Below are 25,547 nucleotides of genomic sequence, written 5' to 3' on the forward strand. Positions count from 1 at the left end.
TGATTTCCGCCATGATCACAGGGTGGGACTGTTTCCTCCTTAGGGAGGACCTGTTTAAGAGGGAGGGTGGCTATGATACAGGCACTGCAATACCTTTAATATAAAATATTTCTGACAGGAAAATGTGTCCCAAGTTAAAGATAACTTCTTTTTATCTTCTTTTCTTTTATTTAGAGCCCTCTATATTTAGATCCAGTCTTATACAACCGAGAAAATTATGTAAAGTTATATTGATTCACTCATCCTTATAAACTTGAGTACTCACCCTGCGCCAGACACTCAGCTCAGTAATGAGTCTACCTTAGAGTTCTGAATACGAAAATGCACCCAGGGTAAACCTTCTGAACCTGGTGGTTCCATGAATAGGGCGCCATATGGTTTTCTGCCTTAGTAATTTACAAGCTCTGGCCCTCGCCCTGCTAGTCTTACTACTAGTTTATTGTTGGCAGGGAATATGCAGAATCCTCTTTTCTCCAGGGCATAGTCTCCTGTTTCTCCACGTATGAAGCCAAGATCCTTACAAAGCCCCAGCTCATCATTTCACTGGGAGGAGGAATCCAAATAAAAACTGGTCAGTTAAGTCAACTTTTATTTAGGTATCAATATCGTAAGACATTACCATGCTACAGATTGAAAACACCAATACTAGGATAAATGGAACACTGAATACATAACTCTTTTAGAAATCACTAAGCATTTGATGATTTAAAAACAGATACAGGATGGGAAGAGGCAGCTCAACAGGCTTTATAAAAGGATAATAACAAGAAAAATATCATTTCAATTCAATATAGCAACCCAAGACTTCTTTTTCTGTCAATATTCAGAAAAAAAGTAAGATTTTTCTTTGCTATAACTTTTTAGTCACCAGTAAGAAAAAATATTTGCCTCCTGTCACCAATGAAATACAAGAACTATAATTGATGGAATGAAAATGTTTTTATTGGTAGTTCATTCCTCAATTATTTGAATTTTCCCATAAATTTTCAAAGTACAATTAGGAATGAGTCATTTATAAGAGCAAGGCAAGACAACAAATGAGAATTCTGAAGTTACAGTCTCACTTCCAGGCTTGTGTAGAAGAATATGCATCTCTTTTCAACTGTCCAATTAAAAAAAAATCAAGGAAAGAATTAGAACTACAGACTAAAAATAAAGTGCTAAGAGTCATCCCACATTTGCCTTATTGTAGGAACAGTGCTCCCTACCTCCTAAATGAAATCAGAATTCTTCTTGCCCATCTGTACATCAAAATAGCCATCTACTTTATTTTAAAATAAAATACCTTCCACCAACACTTGGCTTAATTGCTTTTTAACTGCCAAAATCAATACCACAGTTACGGTTTGGGAAACAAATTGGGTGTAATTATTACTAATACCTGAAAGCTGTGGTTTTTAGAATTACAATTTTTGTTTTGTTTTGTTTTGTTTTTGTTGCTGTTCTCATTACCCAGGCTGCAGTGCAGTGGCAGGATCTCGGCTCACTGCAATCTCAACCTGTCGGGTTCAAGCGATTCTCCTGCCTCAGCCTCCCCAGCAGCTGGGATTACAGGCATCTGCCACCACGCCTGGCTAATTTTTTGTAGTTTTAGTAGAGATGGGGTTTCACCATGTTGCCCAGGCTGGTCTCAAACTCCTGACCTCAGGTGATCCACCCACCTCGGGCTCCCATAGTACTGGGATTACAGGTGTGAGCCACTGTGCCTGGCCTAGAATTACAATTTAAACTACCATTTCAGTTTTTGTTTGGGAAAAAAGGAAGTTTATCATTTTCCTGTTCTTCACTCAAAAGGATCCTGAAAAGTTAACTGTCCTCACAGTGAGGCCAGTGTGCTTACTGGATAGTACACAGGCCATGAATTCTCATGGCACCTGCTAGTCACTCAGTCTTCTATTGAGAAAGCCAGAATTCTGTAGGTGAAAAATCAGCCTATTTTCTGGAGATGAAGGAATAGACCAGAAATCGATGTCTGAGCCAAGAGCGGGGCAACAGGGACAGTCCAAATATGATGGTGATTAGCCAGTTTAAACTGATCTTTCCCTCCTTGGGGAGCTGTTTTTGCTATCTGGCGGCATATTTGCTCTATGGGTTATGGTGTTAACTGTTATGGTAAGAAAGAAAAGCTGATGGAAGTTTCTTTCTCTACCAAAATATAAGAGGAACTGCTTGCCTTGGTGGAACTGCTGAGACTGGTAACTTTGTTGCAAGAGGGCCAGATGTGGTCTTCTTACTGGATCAGATTAATATAGCCAGGAAAACTTGCCATATAGCTAACACTTTGGCTAATGCATATTTCTGTTTCTATCTATTCAGATCATTAGATCGAATTCCTTTTCAGCCGGCAGGGAAAATTTTTAAATGTCATGGTCTGACTTCAAGGATCCCTTGACTCTTTAGCTCTATGCCATAATCTAAGCTGCAGGCATCCTGGACCATCTCACCTTCCCAAGGTCACATACTGGTCTCCTGTGTTGATGCGCATAATGCTAACCATTACTGGAGACCAGAAAATGGAAAGGATCCTACATCTTGGTAAGAAATGTTGCTTGACAGGACAGAAGATAAGTCTAGAATACAGTGCTGATTGCTTCAAAGTCCCTAGATGTTCTTAGGTCTAGAGCAGAGGTTGGCAAATTATGGCCTGAAGGCCAAATCCAACCCCTTAGCTGGTTTTGTAAATAGTCTTTTTTTGTTTGTTTGTTTTGAGACACAGTCTCACTCTGTCGCCCAGGCTGGAGTGCAGTGGCATGATCTCAGCTCACTGCAACCTTCACCTCCTGGGTTCAAGTGATTCTCCTGCCTCAGCCTCCCAAGTAGCTGAGATTACAGACATGCACTGTCATGTCCAGCTAATTATTTTGTATTTTTAGTAGAGATGGAATTTCACCATGTTGGCAAGGCTGGTCTCAAACTCCTGACCTCAGGTGATCCATCCACCTTGGACTCCCAAAGTGCAGGGATTACAGGCACAAGCCACTGCACTTGACCTGTAAATTAAGTCTTATTGGAACACAGCCATAACCATTCGCTTATGTATTGTTTATGGCTGCTTTCCTGCTACTGGGTCAGACTATGGATGGCATGCAAAGCTGAAAATACTTACACTAGTCCTTTATAGAAAAGTTTGTGAAGCCCTGATCTACAGCATGTTGGTATAATCCCTTGAAAATGAAGGACAGCTTGCTGACCCCTAGCACCTCCTACATATTAGAGATGGCATATGGTTATTACACTTCTGGGTAAACCGCAAAGCTATCAGTTACAAGTAAAATCTAGAGTACGAGAAATCTTTCTGAGTGGGACAGGCTACAGTAGTATGGTTCAGCTGCCTGTGATCCTGGGGCATTAGGATGCTGCATATAGGTTGAGGTATGTCTCAATATAATCAGAGCATGCCCCAAATTCTGGAGCAAGGCCAGCCTCCTTTATGCAGGTATCATTCTTTCAGTAGACAATTCCCAGCTGGCCATGAGGTTCTGACAGATGGCAAATGTCTGACACCAAGGTAAACCAGGTGACCAGTCATTAACCCATCTTGAACAATTTTACCTGACCTGCCTAGCCACAAATACAGCATGTCTTCAACCAATAATGCAGCATGTAAATGCAAGACTGGGCTTACGGAGGTTCCAAAGGCACAAAATACCCAAATAGGCTAATGACAGTCCTTATCCAGTAGCCCTTCACTTAATTCACTACCTTTCTCCCTCACCCAGGACTATGCCTTCATGGAGGGGTGTCACTAATATATCAGCTAACAAATTTGAGGGGCCTGGACTTGGTTCACTTTTGATAGTAATAGCCAATAATGAGCTGCAAAAGCATTGTAGCTCCCCGTGTCAGGAACTGTTTTGAAGGACAATATGAAGGAAAGTGTTCTGACTTGACAGAATTCCAAGCAGTTCATTTTACTGTCCATTATACCTTTTAGGAGAAAAACCCTAAGGTCAGTTGTTTATCAAGTCTTGGGCAGTTGCTAATGGTTTATCCAGATGGATGTAGGCTTGAAATAATGCTCTGGTCTCATCAGGTATCTATTCAACCAAAAATGGGTTTGCAAAATGATGAAAAAGATCATTATGTGTTTGGATTCAGCACCACTTATGGATATCACTGTGCAAGTTTGGGGTGTTATCCTTTAGGATTGTGGTATTTGCTCTTCCCCAGCAATACATGTAGTACCAGAAAAATATGGTATTCTTTCTCCCACAGCCAAAACATACAGGTCTAAGACACAAGGAGTAGAAACGTGAGTGGACTCTCTCAAGGTTATAAGTAATGACCCACTGAAAAAAGTTTTATTCCTATCCCTATGACTCAAGCTCTCCTGACCCAGTTGGTCGGCATAATATGTAATGAAAAGTTCACTAAACTTGGTGATCATTTCTAGATGGTTCAAATAAAGGTCATTTAATCTTTTTTCTTTGTGGTTTTCTAGGGTTTCCAAATATTCTAGAATGACTATGTATTATTTCATATTAAAATTACTAAGGGGAAAAAACAAACAAAATATAGCCCCAGCAGATTTTCATTTAAAATGGGACATAAGGAAGAAATCGTAATGAATGCAAGGAGCTGCTGACAAAGAGAGGTGGGGAAGAACTAGTTTCCCTTTTTCTTTGACAGTGGTTACCATGTAACATTCCAGAACAATTAAGGAAACATTTGGAATCTAAGCCTGATTTCCTTATCTGTAAAATGATCTATGTATCTCCTAAGGTATGTGAAAGAACACCATAAATTATAATCTCTGAAGGTATGAGTTATTACCACTTGTGGTTGGTGAGTGTCTTATGTATTCAGTGCTTTCAAAGACAACATCAAAAAACAAGAATAAAAATCAGTTACCTTTGGGTTAAAATATCTACAAGACTGTGGTTGAGAGCCTCCAAATAGGGCTATGCGGTAGTCATGTTTCTTTCTTCTGGGTCTTGTGCCATCTACGAGTTCTTCTCGGTCCTCTGGAGACAGTAGATGGTACCTCATTCCACCTGTAGTAAAATACATGGCAACTCTTCAAGAACTTCAGGCACTAACCAGTGCTTTGAAAAGGAAATACCAAGACATAACAGGGCCTTTATTTCAGTAACTTTCTTTTATCCTATCTTTATAGCATTTGAGGAAAGTGAGGGAGAAGAGGCAGGAGAAATGTATAAGGATCCGAGTACTAAGCAATTCATTATTCTCAGCAATCACCATTATTCTAAGACTGCCCCACCCAGCAAGCAACTTACTATGTACCAGTGAATTATCTGGCAACAGCTGTCAAAATAATATCCACATCTCCTAACCCAGTGGTTCTCGATCTTTACATTAGAATCACCTAGAAAATCTCTGAAACTATTTATACCTGGGACCTACCACAGACCAATTAAATAAAAATCTCTAGATAGAGTCTAGGAATTGGTATTTTAGAGGGCTTCTTAAATCTTGCCACTTAAAATGTAGTTCAAAGACCAGTGGCTTCAGCATTTGGGAGTTTGTTAGAAATGCTGAACCCCAGGCCCTATCCCAGACCTACAGAATCAGCATCTGCATATTTAACACCCCACAGTAATTAGGATGTACATAACACTTTGAGAAGCACTGTCTTAGATGACTCTAAAATGCAATAAGGTCAGAACTACTGTGATCTATCACGATCCTTTTCCTTCGGCAATTCCTTAATTTTGTCAATGCCACTTAACAATCAAAAACTGTTAAAGTATCATTTCAAATCAGTGTGGGAAAGGAGGATTGTCTATGTTAGACAACAATATGAAGAAAGAAATTATACCCCTACCTCATATTTCACTCTCAATTCCAAATCAATAAAAATCTGAATATATAAACTCATAAATGCAGTAAAAGCTTGGAAAAAAAAAACAGGCCCAGAATGGAGAAGCCTAAGAATGACCAAAAATATAGGAGCCAGAAAAAAATGTTCACACTTAACTATATAAAACTTTAAGTTAAAATAGTGCACAGCAAAAAAAAAAAAAAAAAAAAAAAAAAAAAGGCAGAATTAAAAGATGACAAACTAGAAAAATATTTATAAATAATAAAAAATACTATTAAAAGATACTTTATTAAGAATTACCAGCAACTTAACCAACAATTAGGTGAAGTATCTGAATATAGTTCACAGAAAAAGAACTATAACTCTTAAACATATGAAAAGATGCTTGAGTGCTCTAGTTAGAAAACAACAAATTAAAACCATACTTTTTTCACTTATCAGATTGGCCAAGATCAAACTGCCTGGATCACAGGGTATAAAATGGTTGTATCGGGGAGGCAGCACTCTCTTCCATTGATGGTGGGGATGGATGGGTATAACCATGGGAAGGGTGATATAGCCCAATCTACAAAAATTATAAATGTATATACCCTTTAATCCAGGAATTCCCCTTTCTAGGAGTTTATCAACTGTTAGCGAAATGGTTAAAAAATTATGCTATGCCTATACAATAGAACATTATATGTGGCTGTTAAGATGAGAAAGATTAGTATGTACACATGGAATGATCTCCAATAAATAATAAGGAATGAAAAAAGCAAGATGTAGGACAGTACACAGAGTGCAATACTGTTTGTGTTAAAAATGTATATTTTAATGTAAATATACAAATTTTATACATGTAATTTATACATGGATATATAAGTAAATGACTGTATGTACAGTCTCAAGACTACCTCTGGAAGGGTATATACAAGATAATAATGTTAATCTCCAGGGTAAGAGAATGAGAGAGTAGTGAAAAGGGATATCAGGGAGACTTACTTTTCACTATGTATCCTTTTAATATCTTTTGAACTGTACAATATTATTAATCTAAAGATAAAATAAGGCCATTTTATTTTATTTTTTTCTAGAGCCAGGGTCTTGCTCTGTCACTTGGGCCAGAGTGCAGTGGTGCCCTAACAACTCACTATAACCTCAAACTCTTAGGCTCAGCAGTCCTCTCACATCAGCCTCCCAAAGCACTGGGATTGCAGGCCTGAGCCAGCATGCCTGGCCCAAAAATTCCTGAGACATGCAAAACTTTTCTATAAATGAGGCTATGTTTTGGGTCTTTATTAAAAGGATAGAGAATGGAAACTCATTTGGAATAGTTGGTGAGTTAATGAACATCTTTATCAATATTTATCATTTCTTCCATTTCAGAGTTTGAGTAGAAGCTCTTTTGTATTCAAACAGCTGGATATTTCAGAGGCCAAGGCAAGCTGATGCATGCTGTAGGTCAGGGATCTGAAAACTTTTTCTGTAAAGGGACAAATAGACTTTGTAGGCCACATATGGTTTCTGTGGAATATTCTTTGTTTTATAATCCTTTACAATTGTAAAAACCACATTAGCTCAAGTCTGCATTTAGCCTGTGGGTAGTTCTTGAAGTGTGGTTCCATAACCACCAGCATCAGTATCATCTGGAAGTGTGTTGAAAATCCTAATTATTGAACACTAGCCCAGACCTTCTGAATCAGAAACGCTAGGGAGGGGTTTGAGAGCCACTGCTCTAGGATGGTTCCACACAGGTTGAAAGTGGACTGTGTAGTCTATGAATGCAAAATATTCCCAGTAAGAAAAAGGTTGGAGGGAAGGAGAGAGACAAGAGGGAACTGTTTCCACCAATAGGCCATGGGGTAAAAGTGGCTGACAGTGGCCAACTGTGCTGACACACTGGAGGAGGCATGTCTTTGGATCCTTCACTGATGGGCCTTTTTTTCCCTCCCCAAGAATAGGGCTGGGGGACACTTTGGTAACTTTCTCTGAGGAGCTCTTTGTTGCTTAGGCTTATTCCTTCGTGAGTTATTGTTTCCAGATTTAGGTATAATCATTTGGAAATTTTCAGGGAAGTTGGCCTGGCCCTTTGTGGTGGCTTTTACTGTGCACTTCATTTGTATTTTGTAATTTGTTTTCTTTTAGATGTAACTTTTTAAGCTTAGTTTTATTCTATTTTTCAATCGTCTTCTGTTTTTCTTCAACTCTGGAAAGGCAACAAAGTTAGGCGGTAGGAAGACAACTGATGATCTGAAAAAGAGAGGCTGGAAGGCTTTCCCCAATTTAGCTCTGCCCAGGCCCCAAAGCTTGGAAGCATCTCAGCTGCTTGTGCTTAGTCAAGGAGTAATAGAACAATCCACTATTATTTATTTTAAAAAAGGAAAAGAAAAAAAAATGTAATAAGCCTAGTAAGTTAAACTAAACAACAAAGCATCCTGCTCAAGTGTCTACTCCTCACACTTGGTTGACTTTCTGAAATAATGCCTCTATCCTGTTTCTTAATCAGTTCAGAATCCATGTAAGAACTAAACACTAGATTCTGAGACTGGCTGGTTGTTTTCAACAGCTCAGACCATGTATGAAGACATAGAAATTCTAAGGCCAGGAAAATAACACACAGTTTGGGAATTGGGCATAACAAAAAAACCTGATACTAGCATGTACAAAATCTAAGAGATAAAGTCCTAATGTAAAGGCATCTTCTTGGTCCTGATTTTCTTTCCTCTCTGCATTTAAAGAGACAAGTGGCCACCTATGTTCTACCTTCTAAACACTCTTTTACACTATGGTTTTCCAAGACACCAGGCTTTGGTTCAAGTAGCTTTGGGGCTGCTCTTTTATTTTTTTTCATTTTCTTGTACCCCTTAAATATAGGTATTTGTAAGGATGTGTCCTTGACGCACATTTCTTCTCCTTTTCCCTTGACAACCTCAACTAGGTTCAAACACACTTAGTCTTTTTCAGTTTTGTTTTCATTTAATTAAAAAAATACGCTTTTGCCACTTATGAAAATTTTCATTATTAGATATTCATGTAAAATATTTTTAGTAACTATAGAACATTACATTGTATGGATATATTTTTTTCCAATCTAGGGACGACATTGGGTCTACTTACCTAAAACCACATCATACTAGTAAGCAGTAGCTATGTGATAAGTCTAATGAAAATACTGGAAACCTAGAAATTGTTTTTATTGGCTGTGTGAGGCAGAGAAGATAAAGTCTTGGATCTGCTCAAGATAAGGAGTTGGAACTGAGATAAAGCTGGATCACTTGGATTGGTGGTTATACTTTTAGTGAAAGGATAGGCTAAGAAAAATATCTGCCCGATGGCAGAAGAAGCAGCAATAATTTTGTTTCAACTTCAGCTTCAGGTAAAGTGTCCCTCTTTTGAGAATTTATATTGACAGCCCTACCTTCATGCAGCTTTGAGGTTTGAATTTACCCCGCCTGCAAGTCTAGGAAACCATAAGCCAAAGAAAACTCAAAGTAGTCCTGGATTGTTGTGCCCTATAGAACTCGGCAAAAGCAAACACCATTCTCCTATTGAGGAGAAGAGAGAAGACATTCCAGAGAACAGAGAAGACACTACCTAAGCCTCCCAATATTCCTGGTGATTAAAGTCAATCAAATATAAGCATACCATTCAAAATTACAAAACATACAAGGAATTAAGCCACCAGAAATAAGTCAATAGAACCAACAAATAGCAGCATTGTTCTTCAGGGACTTCAGATACTGGCATTATGAAACATAGAACATAAAATAACATTTGAAAAGTTTAAGGTAAAGCAAGAACTGAAAACACAAGCAAGGAAAAAAGACCATAAAAAATGACCAGGGTAGGCCAGCCTTGGTGGCTCACAACTGTAATCCCAGCACTTTGGGAAGCAAAGGTGGGTGGATCTATTGAGGCCAGGAGTTTCAGACTAGCCTGACCAGCATGGCGAAACCCTGTCTCTGCTAAAAATACAAAAATTATCTGGGTGTGGTGGAGCACCTGTAATCCCAGCTACTTGGGAGGCTGAGGCATGAGAATCACTTGAACCCAGGAGGTGGAGGTTGCAGCAAGCCGAGATTGTGCCCCTGCACTCCAGCCTAGAAGCCAGCGAGACTCTGTCTCAAAAAAAAAAAAAAAAAAAAAAAAAAAAGCCAGGCTAATAAATAATACATACATAAAAGGAAAAAGATACAATTTACAATGACAACAAAAGTATCTGAAATAAATTAAGAATGCAGAACTCATAAGAAAATTACAAATTCTCCAGAGACACATGGCAATTTAAATGAAGGATAACAATAATTAAAAGGTATTAGAATGAAGTAGAAGAGAAACTGTGTGTATGTGTACCTACACTACACTTGATCTTAGCCAAAAGACTGAGAAGTGATGTGTGTACATATAGATATATGGAAATTTAGTTTAACGGTTTCAAATCAGTGGGAAAAAATGAATTATTCAATAATGGTATTGAACCATCTTATCAGATATATTAGGAAAAATATTATTTATTTCACACCCAAATGATTTCAGTAAGATATACCCTTAAAATTTTTTTTAAAAAGAGAAGAACTCTGTAAGTGATAAATGCACATGAGGAAAATTTAGTTAATTTTTAAAAATCACCTTGGAATAGGGAAGACCTTTCCAATCACATCACAAAGGAAAAGACTAGTTCAGTCTTAATATAAAAAACAACATGAGATCAGACTCGCCATTTTAAGATCTTTTTTCTCCTCTTCTCTCAAAAGCTATCCCAAACGACAAGGTAACAAGAAACAAACACAAACTCTATCTTTGATAATACTAAGAGACTTGCAACCCCAAAACACAATTAATGAAGACAGCTAGCAGATGGAGTGTCTGTTAAACCTAAATGGTTGTGCCAGGAGACACCAATGAAAAGCAAGCCAAATTACCCTGCAGAACCCTGAAAAGGCTCATAATTGGAGATACCAAGTGCCTAGAAGTGCAGGTAGGCATGAAAACAAGATAACTCTAAAATACTGAACAAACGACAATTGAACTTCCAGCTCTCCTTCCCCTGTTGCACAGTCAGGTACCCACTATACCTGTACCACTGTAGGACACAGGACTGGTCTCTGAAAATACTGAATGAGAAATGTTCCAGACTCAGGGAACAGCATAGAACAGGATGGGAGTCTGAAAACATGGATTAAGGCCAGGCACTGTGGTTCACGCCTATAATCCCAGCATCTTGGGAGGCCTCAGCAGGAGGGTTACTCGAGCCCAGAAGTTTGAGACCAGCCTGAACAAGATAGTGAGACATCATCTTGACAAAAATATACAAAAATCAGCTGGCATAGTGGTGTGCACCTGTAGTCCCAGCTACTTGGGAGGCTGAGGTGAAAGGATCACTTGTGCCGGGGAGGACAAGGCTGCAATGAATTGTGATTTTACCACTGTACTCCAGCCTGGGAGACTCTGTCTCAAAAAAAAAAAAAAGAAAAATAAAAATATGGATTAAGTGAAAGTCTGAATAGCAAAATATTATCTCATCCAGTTCCTAAATGCCTACACCCAGCTTATAGTTCCCTGAGACAATATCTACAAATATTGACATCTGGGGGTCCCCAATTAAAAAACTGAACAGCTACTCTGATTATGCTACAGTTTAGCCCAAGAACTGAGATGCCCAATCATACATACAGCATGATCTATCAGTTTTGTAATAACTCACTCTCATATGATATAAAACCAAATATTTAAGAAAAGCTTCCAATAAAAAAAGGAAATGAAAACTCAAAAATATAGAAAATACAGACAACATAAGAAAACCTCAAAAGCACTACAAAGACTACTTTAGAGTGATAAGATATTGCAGCCATGAAATAATAGAGAATAAAAACTCCAGAAATTAAAAATTATAGCTGAAATAAAAGGGTTGAAAAAAATCAAGCTATCTCAGAAAAAGGCCAAGAGACAAAGATGGATAATAAAAAAGAAAGAAAGAAGAAAGAAAAGAAAGAGAGAAAGAAAGGGAAAGAAAGAAAAGGATCAGATTGGCACTAGACTTCTCAAAATAACATTGGAAGCTAGAAGATAAATTCTACCTGAAAATGATTTTCAGCATAATTCTATCTTCAGTTTAACTTCCTTCCTTCCTTCCTTCCTTCCTTCCTTCCTTCCTTCCTTCCTTCCTTCCTTCCTTCCTTCCCTCCCTCCCTCCCTCCCTTCTCTCTTTCTTTCTTTCTTTCTTTCTTTCTTTCTTTCTTTCTTTCTTTCTTTCTTTCTTTCTTTCTTTCTTTCTTTCTTTCTTTCTTTCTTTTCTTTCTTTCTTTCTCTTTCTTTTTCTTTCTTCCTTTCTTCCTTCCTTTCTTTCGACAAGGTCTTACTCTGTTGCCCAGGCTGGAGTAATGCAGTGGCAGGATCAGAGCTCACTGTAACCTCAAACTTCTGGGCTCAAGCAATCCTCCTGCCTCAGCCACTGGAGTAGTTGGGACCACAGGCACATGCCTCCACGCCTGGCTACGTTGTTTTTTTTTTTTTTTTTTTTTGTAGAGTTGGAATCTTGCTATGTTGCCCAGGTGAATCTCAAACTCCTGACCTCAAGCGATCTTCCTGTCTTGACCTCCCAAAGTGCTGTGATTAGAGGTGTGGCCTACTGTGCCTGGCCTCCTTCAATATTTTATGATAAAATAAAACATATGAGATTTGTCAAGTCTCCAAATATTTACTGATCATATACTCTATCAGGAACCTTTTAGAGGATATATTGCATCAAACAAAAAGAATTAAGATAGAGGACAGCCAAGATCCAAGAAGACAACAGATCTAACAGGAGAAGAGTGAAATGGCTTCCCAGGATTGTGGAGACGGAAGCCCCAGGACAAGAACCGTGTCTCAGGTCTAGAGAGCAAACAGTTCATATTGGAATAGGCAGAAGGAAGGTTCTACAAGGCATGTTTCCAAGAAAGAAAAGCAACAGATTGTTTAATTGCATAGACAATTTTATTAAGTGGCATTTTACAAAGGTGTTGAGGGGTTGGGACTTAGCCGGCAAGCAAGAAAATCGAAGCAAATGAAAACAATGTGGCAATTTTTATCTCTGGGCCAAAAAAGAAAAAAATATATATACTGTTGAAGAAAGAAAACGTGATCACAGTAAACTACTTGGCTAAGTAAAATAAAAAAGGAAACACTAGAAACAAAAGTGCATGAAAGTTATTGTATATAAGAATAGAAAAAGCATAAGTAATTTGTACTTTCTATGATATACACCCCTATAAAATAAGGGCTGAGGCCAAGTCCCTTCCAAGTGTACAGTTCAGAAACCCAAGGGATTAACTATCTAGAAGAGCAAAATCTTGACTCTTTCTCCCTGGCTACTGAGTCTAATCCATTCTAAAGGGTTTCAAGCCCATGAGAAACTGGCTACATGATCAGGTTACAAATGGATATTAAGGCAACTTACTTATCACCATCTTAAGGCATTCAGGATTGTCTTGAATAAGTGGTTCAGCTTGTACCGTTTTACTTAAGAAATTCTTTGATATAAGAGGAAACCTGACTTTAGCAAGGATATCAACCATAAATGGCTGGCGATTAGGTTCATCGTATTTCAACCACCTGACTGCAGCATCATAAACCTAAGGGGGAAAAACAGCACAGTAAAGTTCTTAGAAGACAGCAACATTTCCAATTACCTATGTTTACTCTCACATTGAAGGGAGAGAACCTCATAAGGAGACAACCACTTATTCCTAATATTTTTCATCTCTGGACACTTGCTGGTACTTCAGAACAGTTTACTTACTGCTCTAGTGAGTCTTGTAGGTAATATGTTTTTTAGAACTAACTACTATTATGTAATGTAATGACAGTGAGGATGTTGAATTTATGATTTAAAAAAAAAGATAGCTTCATTTTCAGACAAAGACATGATATACATTGCACTAAAAAAAAAAAAAAAAAACTGCAGTCAACAAAAGTTTCAACATACCCTCATTTAGTTTAGTACCGGGAAAACAGGTTAATTTCTCAAGAGGCCGTCCATTCCAGGAGATATGAAGGTCACCCATGATTTTATTTCAATATTATATTCCTGCATTATGAATGGATAGACTTATCTGCTTTTTAGAAACTTTAAGATATGAAGAGTTCTATACTTAAAAATAAATTACAGGATATTTAAAAGAATTGTTTTCCAAAATAATACTGTTGCTGCACTTAACTGCACTGAACAAGTCCAAGTTCCTCAACATAATTTAACTTACAAATCATTAAACATCCCCCAAAACATCAATTGCTTCATATACACACACATCTCCCATACCCACTAAATTGATTTTGGGGTGATATTTGAAATTAATTTTGGGGTGATTTAATAAGGCCCAACTTCTGATCTCTTTCTGAGTTAATTTTTTATGGGAATTGGTGTTTTTTTAAACAAATTTTTTATTTTAGAATAGTTTTAGATTTATAGAAAAGTTGCAGAGATAGCACAAAGAGTTCTCATATACCCTGCCCCAGTTGTTAAGGTGTTGCATTAGTATGGTATATTTGTTACAACTAATGAACTAATATTGACACATTAACTAAATTTCATTTTTTTTTTGGATTTCTTTAGTTTTTATCTAGTGTTATTTTTCTGTTCCACAATACTATAAAAGATACCACATTACATGTAGTCATTAAACCTTAGAATCTTCTAGACTGTGACAATTTTTCAGCCTTTTCTTGTTTTTGACAACCTTGACAGTTTTGAGTTCTGGTCAGGTATTTTGTTGAGAATGTCCTTCAATCTGGGTTTGTCTGATGTGTTACTTATTAGACTGAGGTTACGGTTTTTTAGGAGGATGATCATAGAGGTGAATGACATTTTCATTACATCAAGTGTGCATACTAATCATCATGACATCACTGATGATGCTAATGGTGACCACCTGTAGGTAATGCTCGTCACATTTCTCCAGTCTAACGTTACTTGTTATTCCTTTCCCATACTGCATATAAGTCAACCAATTTTGAACATGGAAGTAAATTTTTTCTATTTACCTAGTGAGGTCCTCCAGGTCTAACCTGTTAACTTGCAAATTGACACCCTGGGCCACGAAGAAGACTGGGCAAAAGAACATTGCTAAGTGCCAATTTTTGTTTTTAGAACAAAAGCAACTTAAAACATATGATCTTTTTTTTTTTTTTTTTTTTTTTTGAGACTGCATCTCGCTCTGTTGCCCAGGCTGGAATGCAGTGGCCAGATCTCAGCGCTCACTGCAAGCTCCACCTCCTGGGTTTACGCCATTCTCCTGCCTCAGCCTCCCGAGTAGCTGGGACTACAGGCGCCCGCCACCTCGCCCGGCTAGTTTTTTGTATTTTTTAGTAGAGACGGGGTTTCATCGGGTTAGCCAGGATGGTCTCGATCTCCTGACCTCGTGATCCGCCCGTCTCGGCCTCTCAAAGTGCTGGGATTACAGGCTTGAGCCACTGCACCCGGCCTAAAACATATGATCTTATAGTACCTACATTAGTTTTCTATTGCTGCTGTAACAAATTACCACAAACTTAGTGGCTTAAAATACAGAGAAGCATGTGGGGCTGAAAACAGAGATTGAGTTTGCATATTAAAGTGTTCCCACAGCCAGGCATGGTGGCTGACACCTGTAATTCCAGCATTTTGGGAGGCTGAGGTGGGCAGGTCACCTGTTTTGAGACCAACCTGGCCAACTTGGTGAAACTCCATCTCAATTAGCAGGGTGTGGTGGCACATGCCTATAATCCCAGCTACTTGGGAGGCTGAGGCATGAGAATCACTTGAACCCGGGAGGTAGAGATTGCAGTGAGCTGAGATCGCGCCACCGCACTCCAGCCTGGGCAACAGAGTGAGACTGCATCTCAAAAAAATAAATAAGGCTGGGTACGGTGGCTCACGCCTGTAATCCCAGCACTTTGGGAGGCCGAGGCGGGCAGATCACGAGGTCAGGAGATTGAGACCATCCTGGCTGACACGGTGAAACCCTGTCTCTACTAAAAAATACAAAAAATTAGCCGGGTTTGGTGGTAGATGCCTGTAGTCCCAACTACTTGGGAGGCTGAGGCAGAAGAATGGCGTGAACTTGGGAGGTGGAGCTTGCAGTGAGTTGAGTTCATGCCACTGCACTCCAGCCTGGCCAACAGAGCGAGACTCCATCTCAAAAAATAACATACATACATACATACATACATACATACATACATACATACATGAAATAAAGTGTTCCCCCACCCAGCTCCCAAATGACTGCACCCAGCTTACACTTCTGACAGTTTATCTGATAATTCTATAGGTCAGAGTCCAAAATGGGTCACAGTGGACTAAAACCAATGTGTCTGCCTGGAGACGCTATAGAAGAAACCATTTCCTTGCCTTTTTCAGCATCTTGCAGCTGCCTGCATTCCTTGGCTTATGGTCCCCTTCCCCCTTCAAAGACAGCAACGACCAGTCAAGTCTTTCTTATATTGTACCACTTGACGCTGCCCTCTTTTGCATCCCTCTTCCAAATTTAAGGATCTTTATGATTACACTGGACCCATTTGGATAATTTCATCTCAAAATCCTTGACTTGGTCACATATGCAAAGTCCTATCTGCCACAAAGGTGTATTCCAGATGCTGGGGATTGGGAAGTGGACATCTTTGGGGAAGGCATTGTTCTGCCTACCATGGTACCCAATGGTTTTATCTCTATGAAGTGACCTATTTCTCAAACAGCCAGCCTGGCAAGCACCTAAGATTGCAATACTCTGTTTAGTGTAAAGAACATATTCTTTCCTAATATGACTCTTTCCCTTGTCATGTGTCCAAACATGAGTTATAAGAAACCAATAAAGACATTTTTATTAAGAAAAATGTGAGAAGCCAATTTAGTCACCTGATCCTCTGCTCTCACAGTCAGAGTGTCCTGGTTGAGAAGATGTGTTACTCGCTTGACATCAAGTTGAAGAAATTCATCAGTTTTGTAAACTTCAGTAAAATGCTGATGAATAAAGTCATCTGCAGTTGCTTTCAATTCAGGACAATCTAGACACTCTGCTAGCACACTTATACCTAAATACATAAAGAAAATAAAAGAATAGAAAATCATTTTTAGAAAAACCAAGTATACATTTAAGATGAAGCATGATCAGGAAAATCAGTTGAATAAATTTCATAAATCTGGATCCTTTTCTGTTTCATTGATTTGTCTATTCTTGTGCCAATACTATACTGTCTTATAAAAGACTGTTTTGTTTTTTTTTTGAGACAGAGTCTCGCCCACCTGGAGTGCAGTGGCGTGATCTCGGCTCACTGCAAGCTCCACCTCCCAGGTTCATGCCATTCTCCAGCCTCAGCCTCCTGAGTAGCTGGGACTACAGGCACCCGACACCATGCCCGGCTAATTTTTTTTTGTATTTTTAGTAGAGATGGGGTTTCACCATGTTAGCCAGGATGGTCTCGATCTCCTGACCTCGTGATCTGCCTGCCTAGGCCTCCCAAAGTGCTGGGATTACAGGCGTGAGCCACAGTGCCCGGCTGGTTTTTATATTCTGTAGGAGAAGCCCCCTTCAATGTTTTTTCAAAGTTTTCTTGGCTATTGTTGGACATTTTCCCTTGCAGACAAATTTTAAAATAAGCTTATCACATTCTACTTTACAAAATCTCCATGTGATATAAATCAGAATTGCACTGAACTTTTGGATTACTTTGGGACAACTTCTGCAGCACGGAGGAGCTCCACTTAAAAACATGACATACATCAAATTTATTCAGGTATAAACTTTTATGTCAGGAGTCTGCAAAGTACTGTTTATGGGCAAAATCTAGCCCATAGCCTGTTTTGTAGGGTCAGCAGCTAATAATAGCTTTTACATTTTTTTGAAAGGTTAAAAAAAAAAAAAAAAAAGAGGAGGCGAGAAGGGGAAGTGAAGACGGAAAGGAAAGAAGAGATAAGGACCACATGTGGTCCATAAAGCCTAAAATATTTTCTCTTCTGGTCCTTTACAGGAAAAGTCGGCTCCCTCTTCTATATGAAACCACAAATTATTTATTTATTTATTTATTTATTTATTTATTTATTTTTGAGAGGGAGTCTCGCTCTGTCGCCCAGGCTGGAGTGCAGTGGTGTGATCTCAGCTCACTGCAAGCTCCACCTCCTGGGTTCACGCCATTCTCTTGCCTCAGCCTCCTGAGCAGCTGGAACTACAGGCGCCCACCACCACGCCCGGCTAATTTTTTATGTATTTTTAGTAGAGACGGGGTTTCACCGTGTTAGCCAGGATGGTCTCGATCTCCTGACCTTGTGATCCGCCCTCCTCGGCCTCCCAAAGTGCTGGGATTACAGGCGTGAGCCACCGCGCCCGGCCGTCACTAGATTTCTTGACATTGAAATGATTGAACCATTGTGTCACTTTTAAAGTAAATTCTAGCTGGTCACAAAGTATTATTATTTTTAAAATAAATTTCATTTTTTCAGAGCAGTTTTACAGCAAAACTGAAGAAACATTACAGAGTTCCCATGTCCCTGTTGTCACCACGCATGCATAACCTTTCCCACTATCACCATTCCACACGAGGGGTATTCTTGAATTTTTTTTTTTTTTTAGCATCAATAAACGTTTTTAAATGAAACTAAAATGTTATATGTATTTGTACACATACGTATATACATACGCACACACTTTCTTCATCCAATGTTGGTATTATGGTAACCTTACCCTAGAAAAATGAACTGGCAAGTTTTTTACCCTTTCTAGAGATTTAGAAAAATTTAAATAACATAAGCATTAATCTATTCTTTGAAAGGTTGATAGAATTAACCCACGAAGCCTTCAAGCCTGGAGCACTAATTAGAAATACATCTTCATGGTGGCTCATACCTGTAATCCCAGCACTTTGGGAGGCCTAGGCGGGTGGATCACTTGAGGTCAGGAGTTCGAGACCGGCCTGGCCAACACGGTGAAACCCCATCTCTACTACTAAAAATACAAAAATCAGCTTAGTGTGGTGGTGCTCATCTGTAATCCCAGCTACTCAGGAGGCTGAGGCAGGAGAATTGCTTGAACCCAGGTGGCAGAGGCTGCAGTGAGCTGAGATTGGGTCACTGCACTCCAATTGGGGTGACAAAGTGAGACTCTGTCTCAAAAAGAAAAAAGAAATACATCTTTACTTTTTTTATTGTTCCTGAGGTTACCAGCTTCAGGTTTTATAACTTTTTTCTTTCTTTTCTTTTTACAGGCTCATGCCTGTAATCCCAGCATTTTAGGAGTCACTGTGCCTGGCCCAAAATTGTCTTAAAAAGCATAAAATCTGTCCAGGCATGGTGGCTCATGCCTGTAATCCCAGCAATTTAGGAAAATGAGGCGGGTAGCTCACTTGAGGTCGGGAGTTTGAGACCAGCCTGGCCAACATGGTGAAACCCTATCTCTGCCCAAAATACAAAAATTAGCCGGGCATGCTGGTGGGTGCTTGTAATCCCAGCTACTCAGGAGGCTGAGGCAGGAGGATCACTTGAACCAGGGAGGCGAAGGTTGCAGTGAGACGAGATCACACCACTGCACTCCAGCCTGGGCAACAGAGTGAGACTATCAAAAAAAAAAAAAAAAAGAGACAATTTTGGTCACTGTCTTTTGCTTTCATATCTATAGTTCTAATTCCTGATGCTGTTCTTTGATCTTTTCTTCTTGATAAGACTTGTTAAGTCTGAGGCTATTTTGTACCGTATTTTGAAATACTTAGCTTTAGTTTTTCTGACTAAGTCTATAGTCTATTAGTTTTATTTCTCTACTTTATTACTTTATATTTTCTTTTCTTTTTTTGAGATGTAGTCTCACTCACTCTGTCACTTAGCCTGGAGTGCAATGGCGCAATCTTGGCTCACTGCAACCTCCCCCTCTGGAGTTCAAGTGATTCTCCTGCCTCAGCCTCCTGCATAGCTGGGAATACAGGCACAAACCACCATGCCTGGCTAATTTTTGTATTTTTAGTAGAGATGCGGTTTCACCATGTTGGCCAGACTGGTCTCGAACTCCTGACTTCAGGTGATCCACCCACCTCGGCCTCCCAAAGTGCTGGGATAACAGGCGTGAGACACTGCGCCTGGCCTAATTTATATTTTAAATCATATTTTTTTCTACTTTCATTAGGTGTTTACAAATTATTTTTCTCTACCTCTCTGAATAGGATACATAAGTCAAGAAAGAATAAAAATAAATACATTTATTTGGAAAAAATTTAAGACTACAAATTTTCTTCTAAGAAATACTTTGGTTATATTCTAAAGATTTCAGTTTATTGTGTGCTTATTGCCATGTTTCTATATAGCCTATAAGTTTACCTTTAATATCTCTAAAAAATAACTTTCTAAATAATTCTTTGGTTAAATTTTCAAGTGTTCAGAATGGGGCGGGAGAGAAGAGTTGTCCTTCTATAGTTAATTTCTATTTTTACTGCACTATAATCAGGGGATGTGGCCTGTGTCTCCTCTTTTTTAGGTGCTCCAGCTTTTCTGTGGCTGGTGATCAGTACTTGTAAATACTCCAAGGGTATCTGAAAACAATCTGTGTTCTCTGATGACTAAGTAAAACATTCTGTGTTATCTAGCTGAACAAGTTTGTATTATTCAAATCCTTATTCTTTCTAAAATCTGACTTGAGATTTCTGGGCAATGCTATGAGTTACTCACTAGCCATTCCATAAATTCTCTTTCTGTGTAAACCAGCAACATTTGGTTTATTTTGCTTGCAAGTAAGAAAGCTAACCAGTACATCTTTATCTTGAGCTCTTTATCTCTCTCACTTAGCTAGCTTTAGTACTTCTTCCAATACTTTTCTCAGAAGGGATACATGTGATTGTTTTCTTGCAATATCCAAATGAATGATGCCTTGAAAGTCTCTCCCTCTCATTTGCAACCTTTGATATTATGTTCTAATTTTGCGTTGCAGATAAAAAATTAATGGCATTCTGATTCTCTTTCTTTTCTGAGTAACTTGTTATAAACACCAGCTGGGATAGTTCATCTCTGCCATATGGTCTCTAGCCTTCTTTTCATGACAGCAGAAGAGTTCCCAGCAACAATGGAGAGCAAATCCCAAAGCACAAGCATTTTTCTATCCTCTGCTAACATCCCCTTTGCTAATGTCCCACAGGCTATAGCAAATCACATGGTCACAGATTACGAGGCAGGAAAACAGACTCTATCTCTTGATGGGAGGAGCTATCAAGTGACATTGCAAAAGGGTGTACATAAATGGAAGGAAAGAATTTATGGTTATTTTTTGTAATATACTATACTGCTTCTCTTTGAAAGGCTGTAAATTTTTTAATATTGATATTTGTTCTTTTTTACTGTTTTAAGATCAACTTATTATTACACAGTCACTCATTCAGAAGCCAGGGAAACATCAGGGCAGCAGAAAGGAAGGTGGGATGGAGTAGGCTCTGTGAAGGACCAAAGACAAACTGCCACAGTTATGAAATTTTGTTTTATTCTAATAAAGACTAATGTATGCCTGATAGCCTAGTGATAATACATGTTTAGCAAGTCACAACATTTTTAGAAAGCATGTATCATTCAAATAAGGGCATTATATAGCTGGAGACTTCAACACCCCACTTTCAGCACTGGAAAGATCTTCCAGACAGAAAATCAACAAACAGCAGACTTAATCTGCACTATAGAACAAATGGATCTAACAGATATTTATAGAATATTTCATCTAAGAGCTATAGAATACACACCTTTTTCCTCAGCATGTGGATCATTCTCAAGGATAGACAATATGCTAGGTCACAAAACAAGTCTTAAAACATTAAAAAAAAAAAACTTAATAGTATCAAGCATCTCCCCTGACCACAATGGAATAAAACTAGATATTAATAACAAGAGGAATTTTGGAAACCATACAAACACATGGAAATTATACAATATGCTCCTGAATGACCAGTGGATCACTGAAGACATTGAAAAGGAAACTGAAAAATTTCTTGAAACAAATGATAACAAATGATGATAATATCCCCTAACCTATGGGACACAGCAAAAGCAGTACCAAGAGGGAATTTATAGCTATAAGTGCCTACATCAAGAGAGGAAAAATCTTAAATGAACAATCTAATGATGTATCTTCAAGAACTAGAAAAGCAAGAGCAAACCAAATCCAAAATTAGTAGGAGAAATAATAAAGATCAAAGAAAAAATAAAACTGAAATAAAAAAATACAAAAGATCAATGAAACAAAAAGTTGGGTTTTTGAAAAGTTAAAACAAAATGAACAAACCTTTAATTAGACTAAGAAAAAGAGAGAGAAGATCCAAATAAATAAAATCAGAAATGAAAAAGGAGACACTACAACTGATACTACAGAAATTCAAAGGATCATTAATGGTTACTATGAGCAACTATTAATATATGCCTATAAATTGGAAAATTTAGAAGGAAATGAACAAATTTCTAGATACATACAACCTACCAAGATTGAATCAGGAAGTAATACAAAACGTGAACATATCAATAACAAGGAATGAGGTTGAAGCTATAATAAAAAGTCTCCCAGTAAAAAAAGCCTGGGACCTGATGCCTTCACTGATGAATTCTACCAAATATTTAAGGAGGAACTAATACCAATCCTTCTCAAACTATTCAACAACAACAACAACAACAAAAAATAACAGAGGAGGGGGCAATACTTCCAAACTCATTTGATGAGGCCAGCATTACCCTCATACCAAAACCAGACAAAGACACATCAAAAAAAAAGAAAACTACAGGCACCAATATCTCTGATGAACATTGATGCAAAAATCCTCAACAAAATATTAGCAAACCAAATTCAACAACACATTAAAAATATAATTCATCATGACCAAGTGGGATTCATCCCTGGAATACAAACGATGGTTCAACATACACGAATCAATGTGATACAGCATATCTATAAAATGAAGGATAAAAACCATATGAAAATTTCAGTCAATGCTGAAAAAGCATTTAAAAAAATTCAACATCCTTTCATGACAAAAACCCTAAAGAAAACTGGGGATAGAAGGAACATACCTCAACATAATAAAAGCCATATACAACAGACCCACAGCTAGTATCATATTAAATGAGGAAAAACTGAAAGCCTGTCCTCTAAGATCCGGAACACAACCAGGATATTCACTTTCACCACTGTCACTCGACGTAGTACTGGAAGTCCTAGCTAGAGCAATCAGACAAGAGAATGATATGAGGGGCAGCCAAACCGGAAAGGAAGAAATAAAATTATCCTTGTTTGTAGACAATATGATCTTATATTTGGAGAAACTGAAAGAATCCACAAGAAAAGTATTAGAATGGATAAATTCAGTAAAGTTGCAGGATACAAAATCAACATACAAAAATTAGTAGCATTACTATATACCAACAGTGAACAATGTGAAAAAGAAATAAGAGGGCTGGGCGTGGTGGCTCATGCCTGTAATCCCAGCACTTTGGGAGGCCGAGGCGGGCGGATCACCTGAGGTCAGGAGTTTGAGAACGGCTTGGCCAACGTGGCGAAAACCTGTTTCTACTAAAAATAAAAAAAAAATTAGTCGGGTGTGGTGGCATGCACCTGTAGTCCCAACTACTTGGGAGGCTGAGGTGGGAGAATCGCTTGAACCCAGGAGGTGGAGACCACAGTGAGCCAAGGTTGTGCCACTGCATTCCAGCTTGGGTGACAGAGAGAAACTCTGTCTCAAAAAAAAAAAAAAAAAAAATAAATAAATAAAATAAAATAAATAAAATAAAATAAGTAGCCCCATTTATAATAGCCACACATACAATTAAATAACTAGGAATTAACCAGAGAAGTGAAAGATCTTTATAATGAAAACTATAAAACACTGATAAAAGAAATTGAAGAAGACACCAAAAAGTGGGAAAATAGTCCATGTTTATGGATTGGAAGAATCAATATTGCTAAAATGTCCATACTTCCCATAGCAATCTATAGATTCAATGTAATCCCTATCGAAATACCAATGGCATTCTTCACAGAAGTAGAAAAAACAATCCTAAAATTTATATGGAACCACAAAAGACCCAGAATAGCCAAAGCTACACTAAGCAAAAAGAATGAAACTGGAGAAATCACATTATCCAACTTCATATTATACCACACAGCTATAATAACCGAAACAGCATGTACTGGCATAAAAACAGACACACAGACCAATGGAACAGAACAGAGAACCCAGAAACAAATCAACATACTGACAGTGAACTCATTTTCAACAAAGGTGCCAAGAATACACACTGGGGAAAAGACAGTCTCTTCAATAAGTGGTGCTGGGAAAACTGGATATCCATATGCAGAAGAATGAAACTAGATCCCTATCTCTCATCATATGCAAAAATCAAATCAAAACGAATTAAAGACTTAAATCTAAGACCTCAAGCTATAAAATGACAACAAGAAAACACTGGGGAGAAATCCCCAGTACACTGGTCTGGGCAAAGATTTCTTGAGCAATACCCCATAAGCATAGGCAACCAAAACAAAGATGGACAAATAGTCACGTCAAGTTAAAAAGCTTCTGCACAGCAAAGGATACAATCAACAAAGTGAAGAGACAACCTATAGAATGGGAGAAAATATCTGCAAACTACTCATCTGACAAAGGATTAATAACCAGAATACATAAGGAGCTCTATAGGAAAAAAATCAAACAAAGCCAATGAAAAAATGGGCAAAAGATTTGAATAGATATTTCTCAAAGACATACAAATGGCAAACAGACTTACGAAAAGGTATTCAACATCCTTGATCATCAGACAAATGCAAATCAAAACTATAATGAGCTATCATCTCGCCCAGTTAAAATGGCTTATATCCAAAAGATAGTTAATAACAAATGCTGGCAAGGATGTGGAGAAAAGGGAACCCTCGTACACTGTTGGCGGGAATGTAAATTAGTACAACCACTATGGAGAATAGCTTGGAGATTTCTCAAAAAACTAAAAATTGAGCTAACATGTGATCCAGCAATCCCACTTCTGGGTATATACCCAAAAGAAAGGAAATCAGTATATCAAAGAGATATCTGCATTCTTATGTTTGCTGCAGCGTTGTCTACAATAGCTAAGATTTGGAAGCAACGTAAGTGTCCATCAACAGATGAATGGATAAAGAAACTATGGTATATATACACAATGGAGTACTACTCAGCCATAAAAAAGAATGAGATCTAGTCATTTGCAACAGCATGGATGGAACCAGAGATAATTATGTTAAGTGAAATAAGCCAGGCACAGAAAGACAAACATCACATATTCTCATTTATTTGTGAGATCTAAAAATCAAAACAGTTGAACTCATGGACATAGAAAGTAGAGAGATGGTTACCAGAGGCCTGGAATGGTAGTTGGGAGAATGAGGGGAGGATTAATGGGTAACAAAAAAATAAAAATAATAAATAAATAAGACCTATTATTTGATAGCACAACAGGGTGACTATAGTTAATACTTAATTGTACACTTTAAAATAACTTAAGAGTGTAATTGGATTGTTTGTTACTCAAAGGATAAATCCTTGAGGGGATGGATACCCCATTCTCCATGATGTGCTTATCTCACATTGCATGCCTGTATCAAAACATTTTATATACCTCAGAAATATACCAACTATGTACCCACAAAAATAAAAACACAAACACACAAAAAATAGGCATTAAAGAAAGTTTTATAAAGAATGAAATGTCTACTATAATCCTCTTTAAAAGCCTTGATTCATTTTCAAAGATCAACAATAATTTTTTTTCAATCAAAAGAAAAGGAAAATA

At 38.1% G+C, this 25,547-nt stretch overlaps 1 protein-coding gene across 8 annotated transcripts in view; it reads right to left on the reverse strand.

Annotated features, from left to right (window-relative positions):
- The window catches only part of KLHL7 (kelch like family member 7), a 70,320-nt gene that overhangs the window by 19,050 nt on the left and 25,723 nt on the right, over window positions 1-25,547 (reverse strand). For all 8 annotated transcript variants that reach the window (XM_005549992.3, XM_045388912.2, XM_005549993.3 and 5 more), the window contains 3 exons: window positions 16,638-16,813; window positions 13,203-13,377; window positions 4,852-4,994 (listed from right to left, as the gene is read on the reverse strand). In XM_005549992.3, coding sequence (XP_005550049.2) covers window positions 4,852-4,994; window positions 13,203-13,377; window positions 16,638-16,813 — 494 coding nt within the window. The remainder of the gene's footprint in view (window positions 1-4,851; window positions 4,995-13,202; window positions 13,378-16,637; window positions 16,814-25,547) is intronic.

Source organism: Macaca fascicularis, chromosome 3, assembly GCF_037993035.2.
Source record: "Macaca fascicularis isolate 582-1 chromosome 3, T2T-MFA8v1.1".
NCBI classification, from domain to species: Eukaryota; Metazoa; Chordata; class Mammalia; order Primates; family Cercopithecidae; genus Macaca; species Macaca fascicularis.